Source organism: Oryx dammah, unplaced genomic scaffold (genome assembly GCF_014754425.2).
Source record: "Oryx dammah isolate SB20612 unplaced genomic scaffold, SCBI_Odam_1.1 HiC_scaffold_13, whole genome shotgun sequence".
Taxonomy (NCBI): Eukaryota; Metazoa; Chordata; class Mammalia; order Artiodactyla; family Bovidae; genus Oryx; species Oryx dammah.
Genome location: NW_024070197.1, coordinates 24811462 through 24830026, shown reverse-complemented (window position 1 = coordinate 24830026; position 18565 = coordinate 24811462). Strand labels below are relative to the sequence as shown.

The 18565-nt window shown below is 42.8% G+C and overlaps 1 protein-coding gene across 1 annotated transcript in view; it reads left to right on the top strand.

Annotated features, from left to right (window-relative positions):
* HYDIN (HYDIN axonemal central pair apparatus protein) overlaps positions 1-18565 on the top strand; it is a 344459-nt gene that overhangs the window by 227018 nt on the left and 98876 nt on the right. The window contains 7 exon segments of the mRNA XM_040253754.1: positions 7236-7343; positions 8042-8123; positions 10015-10134; positions 10381-10590; positions 12918-13055; positions 15996-16173; positions 17833-17960. Of these exon segments, the coding sequence (XP_040109688.1) occupies positions 7236-7343; positions 8042-8123; positions 10015-10134; positions 10381-10590; positions 12918-13055; positions 15996-16173; positions 17833-17960 (964 nt within the window).

Sequence of the window (18565 nt, the reverse complement as noted above, 5' to 3'; positions counted from 1 at the left end):
AGGCTTTTAGATATTCAGTGTGAATTAACCTGGCTTCTAAAGGAATCAGTGGAAAGTTATAGGTGCACATCTGAACCTGAGTTAGGATGACATCTGCTTGCTTCATATAGTGATCTGATTTATCCACGTTTGTGTTAATTAAGATTTCCCAACTCCCCCAAAGTTAGCTATATCTACTAAGAGCCAGACATTAAAGAAATTGACAGTTTTTGAATGTCTGGCCCTTAGTAGATATAGCTAGCTTTGGGGGAGTTGGGAAATCTTAATTAATACAAACGTGGATAAACCAGATCACAAGGAACTGTGTTCAATGCTATATGGCAACCTGGATGGAAGGAGAGTTTAGGGAAGAAGGGATACATGTATATGTATGGTCAAGTCATTTTGTTGTTCACCTAAAACTATCACGATGTTGTTAATTGGCTATACCCTAATACAAAATAAAAAACAAAAATTTTTAAAAGAAGAAATTGACTTTAAAAGCTGTCCTGTTTTGGAAACATTTCTGAAGAGCTTTGAAGCTGATTGTAAGGGAGATTTCACAGCCCACCTGTTCGGCAGCATGTAGCAGTGGAGACACCTTCTGGAGCTTTTATAGAAGTGGTCATTTATCACAGAAATCCCTCTGGAGAGCTTCAAGGTAGACTCTGGGCACACCCCTCCACTCTTACCTTCCAGCAAAACTGTAGGAAGTCACTTCAGGGGCAAGGTCAACTGTATCTTGCTTTCCATATTTAGATACAGTCAGAATGGGTCCCTCCTCTTCCAGAGAAAGCTTTTAGACAATGCACTGTATGTTCCTTATGTTGTAGATTCCAATTACTTTTACAATGAGAAAAAAAAAAAAGCCTACTTTATGAGTCACTGCCTTGGGCATGGCCTGGCATGAAGTCACCAAGGAGGAGCCTTCTCCTGTTGTCCAGTGAAGTGTGAAGAGCATCAGCTTTGGAGCCAGGCTGACTTAGCTCAGCCACTGACTTATTCTCGGAGTTTTGTCATCTGAAGACTAAAGACCATCATCATACCTACCTCATCAACCTGCTGTGAGAATTTAACTAGGCAGTCCTTGAAAAGAAAGTGAAAGTATTAGTCATTCAGTCATGTCCGACTCATTGGCATCCCATGGACTGTAGCCCACCAAGCTTCTCTGTCCATGGACTTCTCCAGGCAAGAATTCTGGAGTGGATAGCCATTCCCTTTTCCAGGGGATCTTCCCAACCCAGGGATCAAACCCAAATCTCCTGCATGGCAGGCAGATTCTTTATCACCTGAGCCACCTGGGTCAGGAAGATCCCCTGGAGAAGGGAATGGCTACCCGCTCCAGTATTCTTGCCTGGAGAAGTCCATGGACAGAGGAGCCTGGTGAGCTTAAGTTCATGGGGTTCCAAACAGTCAGACACAACTGAGCAAATAAAACATGGGCAGTCCTTAGAAAGTGCTTAATATAATAGTTGAGAGTAAGGGATGCTAATTGTTGGCTATAGTTACTTTATTAGGGCCTGTCTTAGTCCATTCGGGCTGCTAAAACAACTACCGCAGACTGGGTGGCTTAAAACAACAGACATTTATTTCTTACAGTTTTGGGTAGGCAAGTTGTTCTTAAAGAACCACGGGTGATTTGGTGGATAGCTGCAGGGAGAGCCATTGTTCTGGAAGCAGCAGTTCCTTTTGAGAACCTTTAAAAACACAGTATGAGTAACTTGAGTCTCGGCTATTCCGTTGTGTCTCCCCAACTTCCACCTTAGAACAGGTAGGCCAGTTGGAAGCATTCTGGGACATAACAAAGGGCTCAGGCAGGCTGCTTTCCACATGAGAAAGTGTGTAGGTGCCAGATGGAAGCAGATGATGGTGAGACAGTGCTGTTGACAGTGATGACAGTGATGGAGACTAGAGAAGCACTGAGCTGGGAGTCAGGGCTGGCCACAGTGGAGGTACTCATGACAGGAGAGCGGGGATAGCAGCCGCAGTGGCAGGAGAGGTGCTCGTCCTTCTGCCGCTTGATTTTCAGTGTCTTCACTTGCCTCTTCCTCTTGGTATTGGGCAGGGAAAGTTGCCAAATGTGAGGGGAACATAGGTGATTGTAGTACGGCCCCTCTGGCCTCCCCCACTGTTCTCCTATTTCCACCCCCTCTATCTAGCCAGCCACTCAGCCTTGCTCGTGGACAGGCTGGGGACGCGGCAGCAGTGGGGCTGGAACTTGGGCTGCAGTCCTCAGGATGAGCTCCTCACCCCAGGGCCATGGTCCTGCCATCCCACCTCCTAATCTGCACAGGAGCGTCCCGCTCCGTCTCCATCTCCATCTCCACCTCCTTGACCAGGGCCGCCATTATCTTTTGTCTGAATGTCTAATACTGTTTTCTGTGTGGGCTTCCTGATTCTTATTTTGTTAAAAAAAAATCATATAAATACAGAGAACATCCCATTGGGTTATATTTTCCATCACGGTTTACAGCATGCTTCACAGGTTTGGTTGTCCTAGGGCTGTTCCCTTCAAATCCCTGCCCCTTTCTACACCCCAAATGAACTTACTGATCATTTCACTTCCCCATTTAAAACGTTTTAAAAGACTCCCCATTTTCCTGAGGATAAAGTCAGCTCCTTAGTGAGACTTACAAGGCCCTTCAGGGTCAAGCCTTCTGCTCCCCACCCTTCTCTTATTTTGAAAACAAAATGAGAAAATGACCCGCAGCAGCCACTGGTGTCCCATCAGTGCTCCTAGCACGGTTCGGAGGCCCAGCTGGAGCTCCAGCAACTCAAAGCTGTGAATGTGTGCTGTTCGACAAGACTGATTTCATTGTCGAGGTGTTTTCTCCTACAATTATACCTCCTATTTCCATTGCTTTAATTTATAATCTGTGCTACATTAAGCAAACAATACATCTTTACTTGTTAGATCTTATCAGGTAGTTTTTTACATTCCCATGCTTCCTCTCAGCTATCTGACCTACGCTTCTCTCAATTTCTTAAACCACCCTCTCTCTTTCCCTCCTTCCTGCCTTTCATCCAACACTGCACCTCACAAACTGCCCTAGATTAAATAGGCACCACCCCCCCATTCCTGCTTCTAAAGGGAGCAGATTATAATCATCACTTTAAATCACATTAAAAGTAGGCAAATTTCGGAGTCTCTCTGAGCACAAACACAAAGCCTCAGCCACGTTTCCATATTTATTGCCCGGCTTTGTGGTCTTACACTTGCTGATCTTTCCACATTGGGAAGCAAATGACAGACGAAACAGATGGGACTTGCTCAGCACCTTCCCCATTGGCACTCACTCTGCCACATGAGTGGGAGAGGCGGACTGCAGACATGCACACAGGGAAGACAGCCTGCCTCAGCCCTCCTCTGTGGCCCAGAAGGCAGGTTCCCACTGGCCACCCGTGCTGAGGTGGGACACAACTGCATAGTTGAGACTCGAGGGGATGAAAAGCATCACCTCCTCGGCAGCTCAGGGCGGGTGAGGCAGCTACCACTGAGCCAGGGCAGCGCTGCAGAGGAAGGTGTAACCAGCACCCACAGCCCCCAGGGGTGGGTGCATCGTCCTAGAGCACCTAGCCTGTGCGCCACCAGCCTCTGCTGCTGTCAGTAATTTCAAAAAATATTAAACACGAGCCAAACAAAACATACCTGCAGGACCTTTTTATCCAGCCAGTGGCCATTTTCACCCTCTTATATGGATGCTACCAGAATCCAAGTTTCGATGAATCTGCAAATTAAAAGTCACTGTCTACTACAAGGGTACCCCTCTTTTTTAAGACCTTGTCTGCACCGCAGAGACTTCAGGGGCTGTGCAACGTACACCATTCCATCTCCAAATGTGGTCTAAACCACAGTACCCAGCATTACCTGAAACACCAGCCTGTCCTGTGGGTTTTTGTTGGGATGGAACACTGCATCCAGTGAAGGGAGACCAGGAAAGAAGAGAGGTGGACTTCTTTTAATTTGTAACATGAAAGATTGCATCGATGGTAACTTGCACATGAATTGAAAATAATACATGAAAAGGGAAATCGCTGAACCCAAACCAACGTGGCTGATGGACAGAGTGTCTGACATTCACACATCCCTGTCACAGCTGAGGGGAGGGTTTCTTTGCTGGCTCCTTCAGCAATCCTGACATGGGCAGCTCTGCAACTGGAGCAGTATTGATTTTCCTTGTTTGCCACGCATTCTCTTTTAAAAATAACTAAATCTAATCCTGTTTGGGTCAGCATAACAGGAACGTAATCATCTGTTCCTGAGAGCAAAATGAAATTTGATCCAAAAAACTCTCCCAACATTCTATTTCAATTCTTTGAAGCAGGTTTTCCACTTTAATGATGAGTTAAAGCCTTCATTATGATGAAGCTTTCTCTGTCTGCTGCCTGTTAGCAGTGGGGCAGCTTTACTAGTCTCCTTTGTTTGTTTCCAAAAGACCTCTTGCTTCCCCGATGTCCAGGTAGCATTGTCAGCTGAGGTGTTGCTTTTCCTCAGGTCTGCAGACACTCTACAGCTTTGTATTTTTACTTTTCAGATATTCCCATATGCTTTTTTTCCCCCATCCAAACCACATCCCAGGGGGGTGCAAATTTTGGATGAGAATGCTGTTATGTGGGGCAGGGACCTGCAGAGTCTCCCCAGAGAGTCTGCTGCCCTGGGGTGATTTAATAAATGCTCGAATCACCCTCTGCTGGTCTTCACTGTCCTGAGCTGGTTAGGCTGAGTGACAGCCTCACATTAATTATCAGCTCCAGCCCTTCACTGTCCTCTGGCCTTTCCTACCCACGATGGGTCCTAAATTTGGCTCTACATTAGAATCAAATTGGGGAGACATTAAACATCTAACTCCTGGGCCCTACTGAGACCTGAAGAATCAGAATTTATCCAAGGATGAGGTTCCGGAGTCTAATGAGCCTCCCAGCACCCAGTCCCTCTGTCCTTTGCCTATAATGGTATGATTTCAGCCCAAGATAATGTCAGCCAGAGACACCTGACCTGAAAAGAGCCAAATGGAAACCTGTGGCAGATGAAAAGAGCTTTTCCACACTCTTAGGAGGCCATCCTGGATGGGGATGGGGGTGGAGGTGGAGGTGCAGAAGAGCCAAATTACCCTGCATGCTGCCTACCTGTTCTTGTTCAACCATCCATCCATCCATCCATTCAATCAGACCTGTACTGAGCTCATGCCCTGTGCCTAAGACCCTGGGCTTTGTGAGTGGTGAAGAGGAAAGACCTTGAACCCTGCCCTCCAAGAGTTCACAGTGCTCGGGTGGTGCTGGCCCAGTTTCCCCAAGAGGAAACCAAACTGGTCTCTCTTCTTGAAAAGAGCAAGCGGGAGTCAGCGCAAGTCTTCACCAGGCAAGAAAGTAATGACATTAGTTTTTCCCATCATGCTGATTTTTCTCAATGTGGTAGATAAAACTAGTTTTTAATTTACTGTAATGATACAAGTAAGCCTTGAAAATAAGCCTACTGATTAACACCACAATGTGCCTTCACTTCCTACTCATTTGAATAGTTACAATTTAAAATACTGAATACCAAGTATGGGTGAAGATGTGGGCTAACCAGAACTCTCATCACTGTGGGTGGTAATGTAAACTGATGTAAAATCACCTTGGAAAATGGGCACTTTCCTATAATTTTAAACATATATATCCCATACAACTCAGCAGTTCCCTTTCTTGGAATTTACATGAGAGGAATGAAAACATAATGTCCACAGAAAGACATGTACTCATTTGTTCTTAGCAACTTTATTTATAGTATTAAAAGCTGGAAAAAGCCAAGGTATCTTATCAACAAGATGATGGATAAACACTCTAGTCATCACGCATACTGTGGAATACTGTTCAGTGATGAAAAAGAAGAGACTACTGCCCCTTGCTACAGTATAGATGATTCTCAAAACCACTATGCTGAGCAAAAGAAGTCAGACACAAAAGAGTACATATTTAGGATTTCACTTAAATGAAACTGTAGCACAGCTTAATCTACAGTGGTAGAAAGCTGATGAGTGTTCATCTGGAGCCAGGGTTGGGGGTTGACTGGGCAGAGGCACAAGGGAACTTCTTAAGATGAAGAACATTTTAAGTCCTGTGTACATTAATATGGTCATGATTATACTGGGAAGGTGTGTGTGTATATATATGTATGCAAAAATTCATGAAACTGTATGTTTAAAGTGAGTGCATTGTGAATGTTAGCTATACCTCAATAAAATGGATTTATTAGGTGATACTCAACAAGGCAGAAATCATGAATTCAGAGGGCAGTGGAACATCTGAAGTTTAGGAAATGGCACTCAGGTGAAGTGGACAGTATCCTAAAAAATGTGCACGTGAAATGCTGTGAAACTTCTGAGGAAGATGGGAAGTGGTAGGAGCTTCATAAAACAGATAACATTTCTCCTGAACCTCTTGAGAAAAGGTAGATAGCACATGGGGTCAGAGTGAATATCTAAATGAAATTGGGTTGAAATTAATATCAGGGGCCTGAGATGGGAGAGGGGAGGTATCCTTTAAAAAGCCCCTACACCCTGGGAAAACAGTAAGAATGGGGGTGACCCCACCACTTTGGCCTTTATGAGGTCCATTCTGTGAAAACTGAACATAAGACCTGGACATAAGGCCTTTAGTACCAGCTGGTGCAGCCACCCACTTTCCCCCTCGGCCCTTGGGGGCTCTGAGAACTTGAGTGGTGACAAAGCAAACTGGCCAGGCCAGGACCAGGGTGAGGCAGTCAAGCCACCCAGAGCAAGCATGATGGGAGGCCAGGTCCCTCAAGGGCTAAGCCCTCACTAACAGGATCTGAGAGTGTGTGCGTCGCAACCTTACCCTGCTTTCTGCTAAGCTGGGAGCAGGAGCCCAAGTGACTCATTAATTCCTAGCTGTGCCTGCATGCCCCTGCAGGCCACGCACTGTGTTAGAGGGCATATTAGATACAAGTCCCCAGCGAGCTCACAGTCTAGCAGGAAGGGGGAGAACAGTGTGTCAGGGGAAGCCCGGGGGCCACAGGTTCTCAAGGAAAAAACACTTGATCCATACTGGAAGGGGCTGATCAGCAAACTTTTGGAGAAAGTGAAACCTCAGTTATGAAGTGAGGAAGGTCAGTCCAAGAGAGGGGTGGGGCAGTCCCGTCTCGACCTACCTGTTCTAGGAGTTAGAGAGTTTGGCCTCCAAGAAAGAGCCCACCAGGCACTGATCTGCAACAGCTGCTGTGACTGTGTTCCCCTGCCCACCCTATATTTTTGTAGGTTTGCGCTGTCCCAGGGGGAGTCCACTCCAGTAACCTTGGCATCTGTCAGCTCGGCTGCAGTCCCCGCAGTACAGTCCCCCGAGATCGACCTAAGTGACCTTGTTAAGTAAGTGCAAACTCAAAGCCACAATGTGTTTCTTTAAATAATGTTCTTTTCTCTACACTGAATTATATTCTCAAACTCATTCTTCATATCATTCATTTATTCTTCCAGCAGTTGAATGAGTGCCTCTTCTGTGTTAGTCCCTTTGCTGGGCATCTGGGATCCAGAGTTAAAAATCATCTCTGCTCTCAGAAAGTGTAGCCTCCTGATTCCCGAGGGACTGAGCCCTCCCTGTCACGTTGCCTTCTCCATCTGCCCAAGGTCTGCAGCCAGGGTCAGGTCAAGTTTATTTAGAAGGCAGAGAAGAATGTGACAATTGGCCAAACCTGGTAGTCTCACAATAAAAATGTTCCAGTAAATGATGAAGCTTAACACTGAGCACTCAGGGGCACATCCAAATTGTCTGAAGGGTTGCCTGAGCTTTTGAGAACTTCTGTAGGTCAGATAAGGGCTTCATAGGCCAGGAAAGAAGGCTTAGGGCCTCTGGGAAATTGGCCAGTTTGATGCCATAGACTGCGTGTGTGGGGACACGGAGTAACAGAGCACTGAGCAGCTTGAGAAAAGTGTCTCTTGAGGGAGAACCTCACTTATTCTTTGGGGTGCAGCAGAGGAGAGAGGAAGACAGGGCCATCAAGCAGCTGAAGACTGCGTTGTGAGGGTGGCTGAATGAGTGACTCTCCACATTTCATTAAACTCCCTAGGACTATTATTGTGGATGAAGATGTTGGATCTGAAGAAAGAGAAAACAAAAAAGCCCAAGTGCCCGCCCTGGCCATCTCAGACGTACGGTTTCCTTTCTCTGGGGCGAGTGGGCTATGAATCTTTTCCCGGGTCACTTCTCAACAAAACACCCACAGAACCATCACCTCAGTGACAACCCAGACACCTTAGCACATAGATTTTCTCTGTAACAGAAAAGCCAGTTACCCCTGACCTTGGCCATCATGCATTCTTCCCAGCCCCCAGATAGAGGCTACAAAAGGAGAACTGTCTTACATGGTAAAAAAAAAAAAAAAGAAAAAAAGAGCAAGAGAGTTTATAAATTCATACTTTTAAATTCTCCTTCTAGAACGATGGCCTAAGGAAATAATCAGCAATGATTATTACATTATACAGTACAATATGTGTATTATATGTACATAGATGTATATTAAAACACTTTAGAAATAGCAAAAAAAAATTGAGAAAATAAATTGCTTTGTGTCCATGATGATCTGCAATCTTTTAAAATAGGATTTGTCTCTATAGTGGTAGAGTGGGGGTAAGAAAGTATTTTCACACTTTGTAGGTAGGGGTGTGAATTAGTGGAGCCTTTATGACAGGCAGTTTTGCAGATGTATCAGAATTTAATGGACAAGGAAATGGCAACCCACTCCAGTATTCTCACCTGGAAAATCCCATGGACGGAGAAGCCTGGCGGGATACACCGTGGGGTTGCAAAGAGTCGGACATCACTTAGCGACTGAGCACATCAAAATTTAAAATACACAGTTCCTCTGCTACAGTACTATTCTACACATATACTTTTAGGTTTACATAATGACACATAACTATCCTTGTACATAGCAGCTTTATTGGAAAAAGGAAGAAAAATTGGAAATGACTTAATTCTCCCAATGAGAGACTGTTTGAATATATTGAAGTCCTTTTTTTTAGAAAATGAGAGCTTTTTTTCTTTTTACTGATTTGGAGCAATCCCTGATAACATTAAGTAAAAATACTACATGTTCTGTTTTTTAAAGTATTTTAAATTATGCTTGTAAAGAATATTTAGTCATATGGAAAGGTGTCAGTCATGCTATAATGTTAACTGAAAAATCAGAATATAAATGTATTTGTATATACTCACACTATGCACACACACACATATATATAAATCTACAGAATAACCTAATGATTGATTTGTATTCTGATCTTTTAACCTTTCTATGTATTTTTAAGATGTCATAGAAAATTTAAGAATATAGAAAAATGAAAGCAAAAATTTTCAAAACCCCACCATTCATAGAAAAATTTTAGCATTTACCTTCCCAGATATCTCTATTTGCATGTGAAAATCTGAGTTAATTTGTACACAAAAACTCACAGTTGCAGGTGTGATACCTAAGCATATGTAGTATCACACATATGAGATGAAATGATTGAATGGCATCACCAGCTCGATGGAATGAGCTTGAGTAAGCTCCAGGAGTTGGTGATAGACAGGGAAGCCTGGCATGCTGCAGTCCATGGGGTCTCAGAGAGTCGGACACGACTGAGTGACTGAGCTGAACTAAATATTACGTAAATGGAACTGCTTTTTAACTGATGATATCAGTAATGCACGTCATCCTTGGTCCACAAATGCACACTGCATCATCCTCCGCAGACAGAGGTGCCACACACACTTCACTGAAAGCGACCCCCCTACCTGCCTAGTGATAGGCATTTAGTTTACTTCCAGAGTTTTGCTATTATAAATAACACTGCAGTAAACATCCTTGTACATACATCTTGGACACTTGCCCAGTTATCTCGGGATGGGGGGTGGGGGGCAGTGGGCGGGTGGGAAGGGAAAGGTGCTATTTTTAAAATATATGCAACCTACTTCATTTTTCTGTCAGTGAAGGGGAGGAGCACATTGATGACAAATTATGAATGCTTACAAGTTTTTCCTCACACCTCGAATCCCTAGGGATTGAAAATGAACTCTGCTGAAACAGAAAGAATAGACGTGAACCAGAGCCACAGGGAGTTTCAGGAATCCCCGTGGAGCTTTGAGCGGGATGAAATGTTTTCCATTGGGGTAGAAGAAGTAAGTTAACACCTCATGGGCCCTAAAGTCATCTGATATTAACGCTTCTTACTGAGCACCTGCCCCCAAGTTAGAAATTGAAAATTTCCCAAGCACCATTACTGCCTTATCATCATATATTTTCAGAGTGCTGAGTTAGTCGCCTTTCATAGAATCAAGCAAGGTAAAGTGAGGAGTCAGTCTGTAAGTTGGCTGAACTTTAGCCTACCCTTTGCAGACCTTCCTGTGGATTGTCTTTCTCTGCAGGTGTTTGATATTTTGCCCCTCTATGGGGTGCTGCAGCCACACAGTAGCCACCAAATATCATTCACCTTCTATGGACACTGTGACATCATTGCACAGGCTAAGGCTCTGTGCGAAGTGGAAGGAGGCCCCACCTATGAGATCATACTGAGGGGAGAGGCCTCCCTGGTCAACTACTCCTTTGACACCAAGGATATAAACTATGGATTACAGGTATTGCCAGCCATCGGGAGGAGATTTTCTGGATTTGCCTTCAATATTGGTCAAAGTCCTTGTGCTCTCATCTCTCCTGGAACCTGCAGTCTTCATAGTCTCACCATCAGCCCTGTCCTTGATCCCTAATCTGCTTCCTAACCCTGATCATCCTTCTACTGCCAACCACGTGCCAGACATTTTCACTTGCTTTTCTTATTGTATCCTCAAATTCGGCATGTTAGACCCTAAAATTTGTATCTTTATTCTCAATCCAAAAGCCCATTCCAGGCTATTTCTTTCAGTAAGACTCCTCCTTTCTCAGCCCCTTGAGTTTACGACCTCTTTGGAATTTTCCACTGCACTCTGTCCCTCGCTTCCCCACATCCTTACACCCTCCAGGGTTTGTTCCTTCATCAAGCATAATTCTTCTGAGCTGGTTTTCCTTTCCCATCACCAGTGCAGTTCTCACACTCCAGGATCTCATCAAGCTATGCCTAAATTACCACTCAGACTATGATGAGTACACGAATCGCCTGGAGTCCTGTTCAAGGGCAAATTCTGATTCAGTAGGTCCATGATGGAGCCTGAGACTCTGCATTTCTAACAAGCTCCCAGGTGATGTTGACACTGCTGGTCCCCTGGAGACAGGGATTGTAGTGCATTCCCGGTTTCTACCTATAACCCATCTAAATATCACGGTCAGATAGATTTCCCCCAGATTACATTTTCATGCCATCAATTCCTGAACAGTTAACCCCAGTGGCATTTGGAAAAGCAGCATAGAGAAGAAAACATTGTTTTGCGGTCAGAAGAACTGGAAGATTATCTTACTTTTACTTCCTACTGACTGTGACTGTCACCTAACCTCTCAAAGTCTCAGCATCCCTCACCTATAAAATGGGAATGGGGTAGCAATTCCTGTTTCATCAAGTGGTTATGGTTCCTTTAGTGTCTGGTCAGTACTGTGCCTGGATCAGAGAATGCATTCAATCATGAGTCACTGTGGATCAGAGCCAGGTTCCTCCACCTGGGTAAGGGTATCCTAAGTCCCTCTATTAATTGATGCTCCCTACATATTGAACTTTATTTCTCATGATTTCCCATTATAAACCATCTATTCATTTATAGTCAGACTGCTTTACCCACTAGCCCGAAGGCACCCCAGCCCTTCCTGCCTCCATCTTTCCTGTTGTATTATCCCTTTCATCCTTCACTCTGCCAACTCTAAACTCACACATACTGTAAGACCCAGCTCAGCTCCATCCCTCTGTTACCTTCCTCCTACACTACATTCTCTTGGCTATACTTAAATATAGTCTTTGCCATAATATAATAATATAATGTACTTTCTAAATCTTGCTTTGGAATAATTGTCAATTCTATGTCTGTACAGCTTCTCTTCCCAATTAGAATTAATGTTATGTACTCAGATACTGTATCTCCTACCAAATTTTAATGGGGATTAGACTCCCCATTATATAGCCACTGCATGTATTATTACTGAATTGCATATGTACATATATATTAATAAGTTAAAGACTGTGCTAAAAGTCAAATTCACCCAACACCTATTGAAACTTTGGGTATCATGTTGACTAAATAGAATTCTCTTTCACTCCTTATCTCCAAGGTCTTCTGAGCGATTGGTTCTGGCTCAGCTCAGAGTACTTCCTTTGAACCAGCTAGTTCTTGCCCTAGTTTATTCTAAGAGCCCCTTAAGTGGCTTCAGCTTGTGATTATTGGACCTTTTGGATTGTGTTAGCAAAATCTCAGGGGAAAAAAAAAAAAAACATGTCTGGCCTATTACTCCCATGTCTCTCTGTAAAAATAGAAACATTCACTCTAGAAAATTCTGAACTCAAATCTTATCCAAATCTTCTTAATGTAAACAAGCTTACTTTAAGATCCTCTAATATGAATTCCTGGTGGTGAAGAAACAGAGGTCTAAGGAGGTTACCCCACAGCTGTACTAAACTAACTTAGTGTTAGAAGACCTAGGACTAGAGCCAGACTCCAGGGTCCAGTGTGCCTCCCACCCAGGAGGCACCTGGCGTGATACTAAAATGTGGATTGGCCCACATCTGCCCCCTGGAGGAGGGCACGGCAACCTGCTCCAGTATTCTTGCCTGGAGAATCCCATGGACAGAGCAGCCTGGTGGGCTACAGTCCATGCGGTCTCAAGGAGTCAGACACAACTGAACCAACTTAGTACGCAGCACACACCTCGTGGAGAATGAGATACGTGTATGTGAGGATGCGTGTCTGTCCACCTTGGTCAGAATGACGGCAGAATCTCGGAGGGTGGGTGGCAGGGGAGTCACTCGTCTCCTTTTTCTCCTCTCGAGCTGTTCGACCTTGTCACAGAGAATGAAATCACTCTCAAGAACACTGGGAAAGTTGGCTTTGAGTTCAGCGTTCTGACTGACCCCCAGTCTTCACCAGACAACCTTCTACCAGGAGTGCCACTCATCCAGCCTCTCTCAGTAAGTAGCCTACAAGCCACTGATCATGGTAGGAGGGGCCCAAACTCAAACCTGTAAGCCACACCCTAGAGTAAATAAAATGGTATATAACAATATATAAAGTTTCATTTTATACATTTTTATTTCTGTGTTATTTAAGACATAAGATTTAATGACTATTAAGTGTTCTTCCTGGACTGTATATTTTATCTATTTTAAATAACCACTTTCTTCCCTTTTAATGCTTTTTACTTTGAATTCTTCTTTATTAATATTGATTCACAATATTAATACTGCATCTTTTGAAGTAGCATAGTAGCTGTCTTTCACAAGATTTGATATGTTGTTTTTACTGTGATTTGGTTCTATACATTTTATGGTGATCATGAGTGTATCTTTTTCTTGGTTATATGTTCATTCCATCATTCTGGCTTCCCTGGTAGCTCAGATGGTAAAGAATCTACCTGCAATGCAGGAGACCCTGGTTTGATTCTTGGGTTGGGAAGATCCCTTGGAGAAGGGATAGGCTGCCCACTCCAGTGTTCTTGGGTTTCCATGGTGGCTCAGACAGTAAAGAATCCACCTGTAGTGCGGGAGACCTGGGTTCAGTCCCTGGGTTGGGAAGATCCCCTGGAGGAGGGCTTGGCAACCCATTCCAATATTCTTGCCTGGAGAATCCCCATGGACAGAGGAGCTTGGCAGGCTCCAGTATTCTTACCTGGAGAATCCCCGTGGAGAGAGGAGCCTGGTGGGTTACAGTCCGTGTGGTTGCAAAGAGTCAGACATGACTGAGCGACTAAGCTCACAGCACACCTTCATTCTGAGGACCTATATCTTTCATTTCTTATCTCTTCAAGTGTTGCTTCTACCCTACTTTCTCTAGTCTTTCTCTAGTCTGCTAAAGCAAGTGTTAGACATATGCTGGACCTTCTCACTCTGTCCATGTCTCTTAACCTATATTTCACATGTGTATCTCTTTACTCTTTACCTCTCTACACTGTTTTCTGGATAACTGCTTCAGCTCTTCCAGTTACCTAATTTTCTTTTCAATTGAGTATAATCGACTGTTTAACCCTACTCTCTTAATTTCAGAAATTCCGTCTGATTCACCACTTTCACTTGGGATTTTAATTTCTTCACTTATCTCTGATCATTTTAAATTTTTCTAATTGAGTTATTATTATTCCTGTTTGTGTGACTGTTGACTCTCTTTCATCATCAGTGCTTTCCCTGTATGATTTGTAATGTTTAACTTGGGGTCATCTTTAGCTGCAAGTGTTCTCTCTGGGAGAGCCTCATTCACCCTGGATTGTAATGTGATACTACCGATAGTGTGGCGCTTGTTTTTGCCAGGTACCTCAAGGGGTCAGGTTTTGAGTTAATATTTTGACCTGGATTAACCGCAGCGATCTGTCAGTGTACATTAAGACTCCATAAGTTTGCACGACTCAGGCTTTTTCTTATCTTCATTCTCTTATTTTTCCTCAAAGAATATACATCAGTTGTAACATCAAAAGACAATAAAATGTGTTTAAAAGTTATTAGAGGCCCCTTCAAAGATGACTTTTAAAGCACTTCTAAATGACTTGAATCTATAATAGCATTTTCCCTGGTTTCTATTCTAGGCTGATTTGCCTTTTCTGGTAGTTTTTTACCATAAAATTCTCCCACTTTTATTTTCTGATTACTGACCTAGAGTTTTTATTTTGTGACCTTATTCACAATTTTTAAGATTTATTATATGATATTTGATGTATGTAGAAGATATCCATATCACATGTGTTTGACTTATAGAGCATAATAAAAAAATGAATACACCACCTACACCCATCTTGAAACTCAGAACATCACTAATATATTTGAAGTCACTTGTGTGTTGGTGCATGCGGTTCAATGTACTACAGTTTACCCAGGCTCTTTCTGTCTCTCATACTCCTTCCACCTACCCCCAGGCCAGCAACCTCTAGTCTGAATTTCATGCTTGTCATTCTCTTTGTAAAATACAGTTTTATTACTTATGTAGCATCTTTATATCAAGTACTTTTAGCTTATTAATTTATCAAAACTTCTAAGCACCTGCAATGACCAGGTATTTTTCTAGAACTTGTAGTCGAATAGTAAACAAAACGTACAGATACCTGCCCTCATGGAGATTTCATTTTATGGGATTTTGCTTTATCTTGAACTTTATAAAAAATGTCATCAGTACCTGTAATTTGTGCAATTTTCCCCCCTAATATTTTGTTTTTAAGGCTAGTCTACATTGTTGCATGTAGCTATAGTTCATTTATTTTCACTAATGTACAATACTCATTTTGTAACTACTACATGGAAAGTAGTTTTCCTTTTCCCTGTCAAAATACATCTGGGGATTTCCCCCCGACCCAAGTTTCACTGTTAAATAATTCTGCTACAGATACTCTTGTACCTGTGTCCCAGCCAACAGATGGAAGAGTTTTCACAGAGAATTTTCCTAGGAGTGAAATTTTGAGGTCATAGGCTATGCATTTGTTCAACTTTATAAGGAGATGCTAACACAGTTTTCATGGTGATTTTTCCTGTGAAAAATCTGGTGATTTCCCACCAGATGTTAATGAGTTTCTTTTGGTTCATAGTCTCACTGAAATTTGGCAAAGTTTGCCAATCTTATGGTTAAAATTTTTTTCATTATGATCTTCATTTTCATTTCTCTGATTACCTATGAGAATAAGAAGCTTTCACTGTATTGACTTGCTGTTCCGGTTTCCTCTTTTATGAAATGCCTAGCCATATATGCTTCCTATTTTTCTATTGTCTGTCCTTTTCTCACATCTGCATAGGAATGAATCTTGGGAGAGGAGTGTGAGTGGACACTATGGCATACACTAAGCCCTTGGGATTGTTCAGTGCATTAAACTGCTGGAAGCAAGGGTCTATTGTAAATTTTACTCAAAAGTTCGCTCTGATCTTTCTGCCGCATAGGGTTTTATCAGTTCCCATAAAGAGCAAGTATTGAAGGTTTATTACTTACCTGGAGTGCCTGAGATATTTCAAAGAAGTTTCCAGATACAGATTGCCCACCTGGACCCAGAAAATATTACTCTGAGTGGAGAGGGAATCTTTCCCCGAATCTGCCTCGATCTCCCCAGGAACCTCAAAGGTACTTCTACCCCCTGTAATATGTCCCCACTGGATGACAAGATGCATTTTAGCTGCTTACCAAGAGAGTGCTGGCAGTCTGCATTATTTGTTTGGCAGTCCTCCCTTTTGTGTTATTCCTCAGTTGCAAAACACATTAAGAGTGGAAATCGACTGGATGACCTGAGATGAGTGCAACAAGATATGTCTATGACGGTCCCAAATTAAGACGTTCGGCCAGTTTTGCCATTATTAAATTACAGAGTGATCAAGACTTCGTGCTTCCAAATGCCTTTTCTTCCATGGCATGTTCCTTCCAGCTGCACTCTCTCCCTGAGTTGTCACTCATGGTTGGCCATTGAGAAGGCTGCGGCTAATTTTACTGCAAGAAGTACAATTCTCAAAATATAAACTGTAAAGAGAAGCAACCAAGGTTCCAACCCCTTATGCTGGCATTACTCAAATTGGGCTAATTTAGACTGTTATTTTTTTTTTTTTAACTGTTATTAATTGTCTGCCCATATCCCTAGCCAAGGCTTTTCTGGGCAACATCCAGCTCCTGGAGGCATCACTCTGTACCAGAGTATTTCTGTCTTAGCAGATTCTGAAGCTCAACTAAGCAGCTTTTTGAGCCATGAACTGACTCTGGCTCTTTCTTCCTGACATGAGCTGCAGGATAAGGAGTCAAGAGAAACTTCTCAGTCTTCAAGCTCCTTGAAACCCACATTACCTAAGCAGCTTCAGACTAAGCTCTCCCACCTCAGCCTTTCCTCCTGCCCTGCTCCCCAAAGTCACTAACTCACCTGTTGATTCATTATATCCTGATTGTCTGCTTCCTGAAAATATGAACACAAATATTAGTAAATCTAAGACCATGTTACTCTCTACCATCTAGAGTTCCAACCAGACATAGGTTAGTCCAGCTCCACATACAATTTCAAGAACGAAATCCTTTGCCTCATGGCTGAAAACTGGATGCCAGGCTGGCCTCTTTATGGCAGTACACATGTTTAACCAATACAGAGCTTTAAAATAATTTAAATCTGAGTGTTTGTTGGGTTTTCTCTGCTCCAGTTCACCACAGCCTCAGCACTTCCTATGATTTCACAGAAGGCACTTTAATTATTTTGTCTTTTGTCTTGGGCATTTGAACTTGTGCTGGCTTACTGGTGAACTTGGGTGTCTGACATTAATCCGGCCGTTGTCCAACCTCCCTGATTCGGGGGGGGGGGGGGACTGTAGCTTATTTAATTGTAGTTAAAGCACCTTGAATCAAATATATTCTTTTAGTTAATAGATAATCAACAAACATGAAGACCAACCTAAGGGTGACCGTCCATCTGGGTTTGTCCAACATGGAGAGGTTTCCCAAGTGGTACAGCTGTCTGGAAAAATATCAAGTAAGCTGGGATCCAGCTGGTCACCTCACAGCTGACTCAGGATGTTACTGCCATAAAGTTCTTGAGAACTAGATGGTAGCTCACTAAACCATAATGTTATAAACTTCAGTGAGGTCTCTGGTACAAAATATCCTCTGAAGCAGAGAAAACATGGCAGGCTAGGTATCACAAAGTTCACTTCCCTTCTCATTTTATTGACCCCCGAGCTTAGAATCTATGTTTTAGGCATAATTCATATATTTCTAGCCATCCAGATTTACTTCTAATTCCAATCCCCACAGGATGTGAAAAATATGAAATCTTCTTAAATCAGGCCAGAAAAAACCTAGAGAGAGAGTGCAATAAGTGTGAAACGCTTTATCACTTAGAGACACCAGAGGAGAATGTGCCTGACGATGATTCTTCTGAGGTAAGATTGGCCTCACTCAGCACAGGAACTAAATTCACAGGAAGCTGCAAGGAAAAAAAAAAAAAGTTTTTCCCAATGGTGACATCTTATGTAACTATAGAACCATCTAGAAACTAGAAAGCTGACATGGGTACAAGCCACAGAGCTTATTCAGATCTCATCCGTTTTATATGCACTCGTGTGTCTGTCTGTCTGCATGTCTACATGTGTATGCATATCTGTATATACGTGTGATTCTACCCACCTTTTCCATGTATCGCTTTGTGTAAACACCACCACAGTTAAAACACAGAAGTGTTTCATCTCCTAAGTATCTCTTGTGCTTGTTAAGGGAAAATAGAAATACAAACAAACTCTCTCTCCAACCCACAAAATCTCTCCACAAAGAAAGAATCCAAATTTATTATGGATAAGCATTAAAGTAGAAAGTGCTCCATGTTTCTGCTAGTCTGCTAAGAGATTGCAAAGACAGAAAGAAATCTCAGTCTTTCATGGAGCCAAGCAGATACAATCCCACTATATATAACCCATTATATGCATGTTCTCAAAACAAACAGTACTAGTCCTTAAGAACTATAACTAGTCCTTAAGAACTATAACTAGTC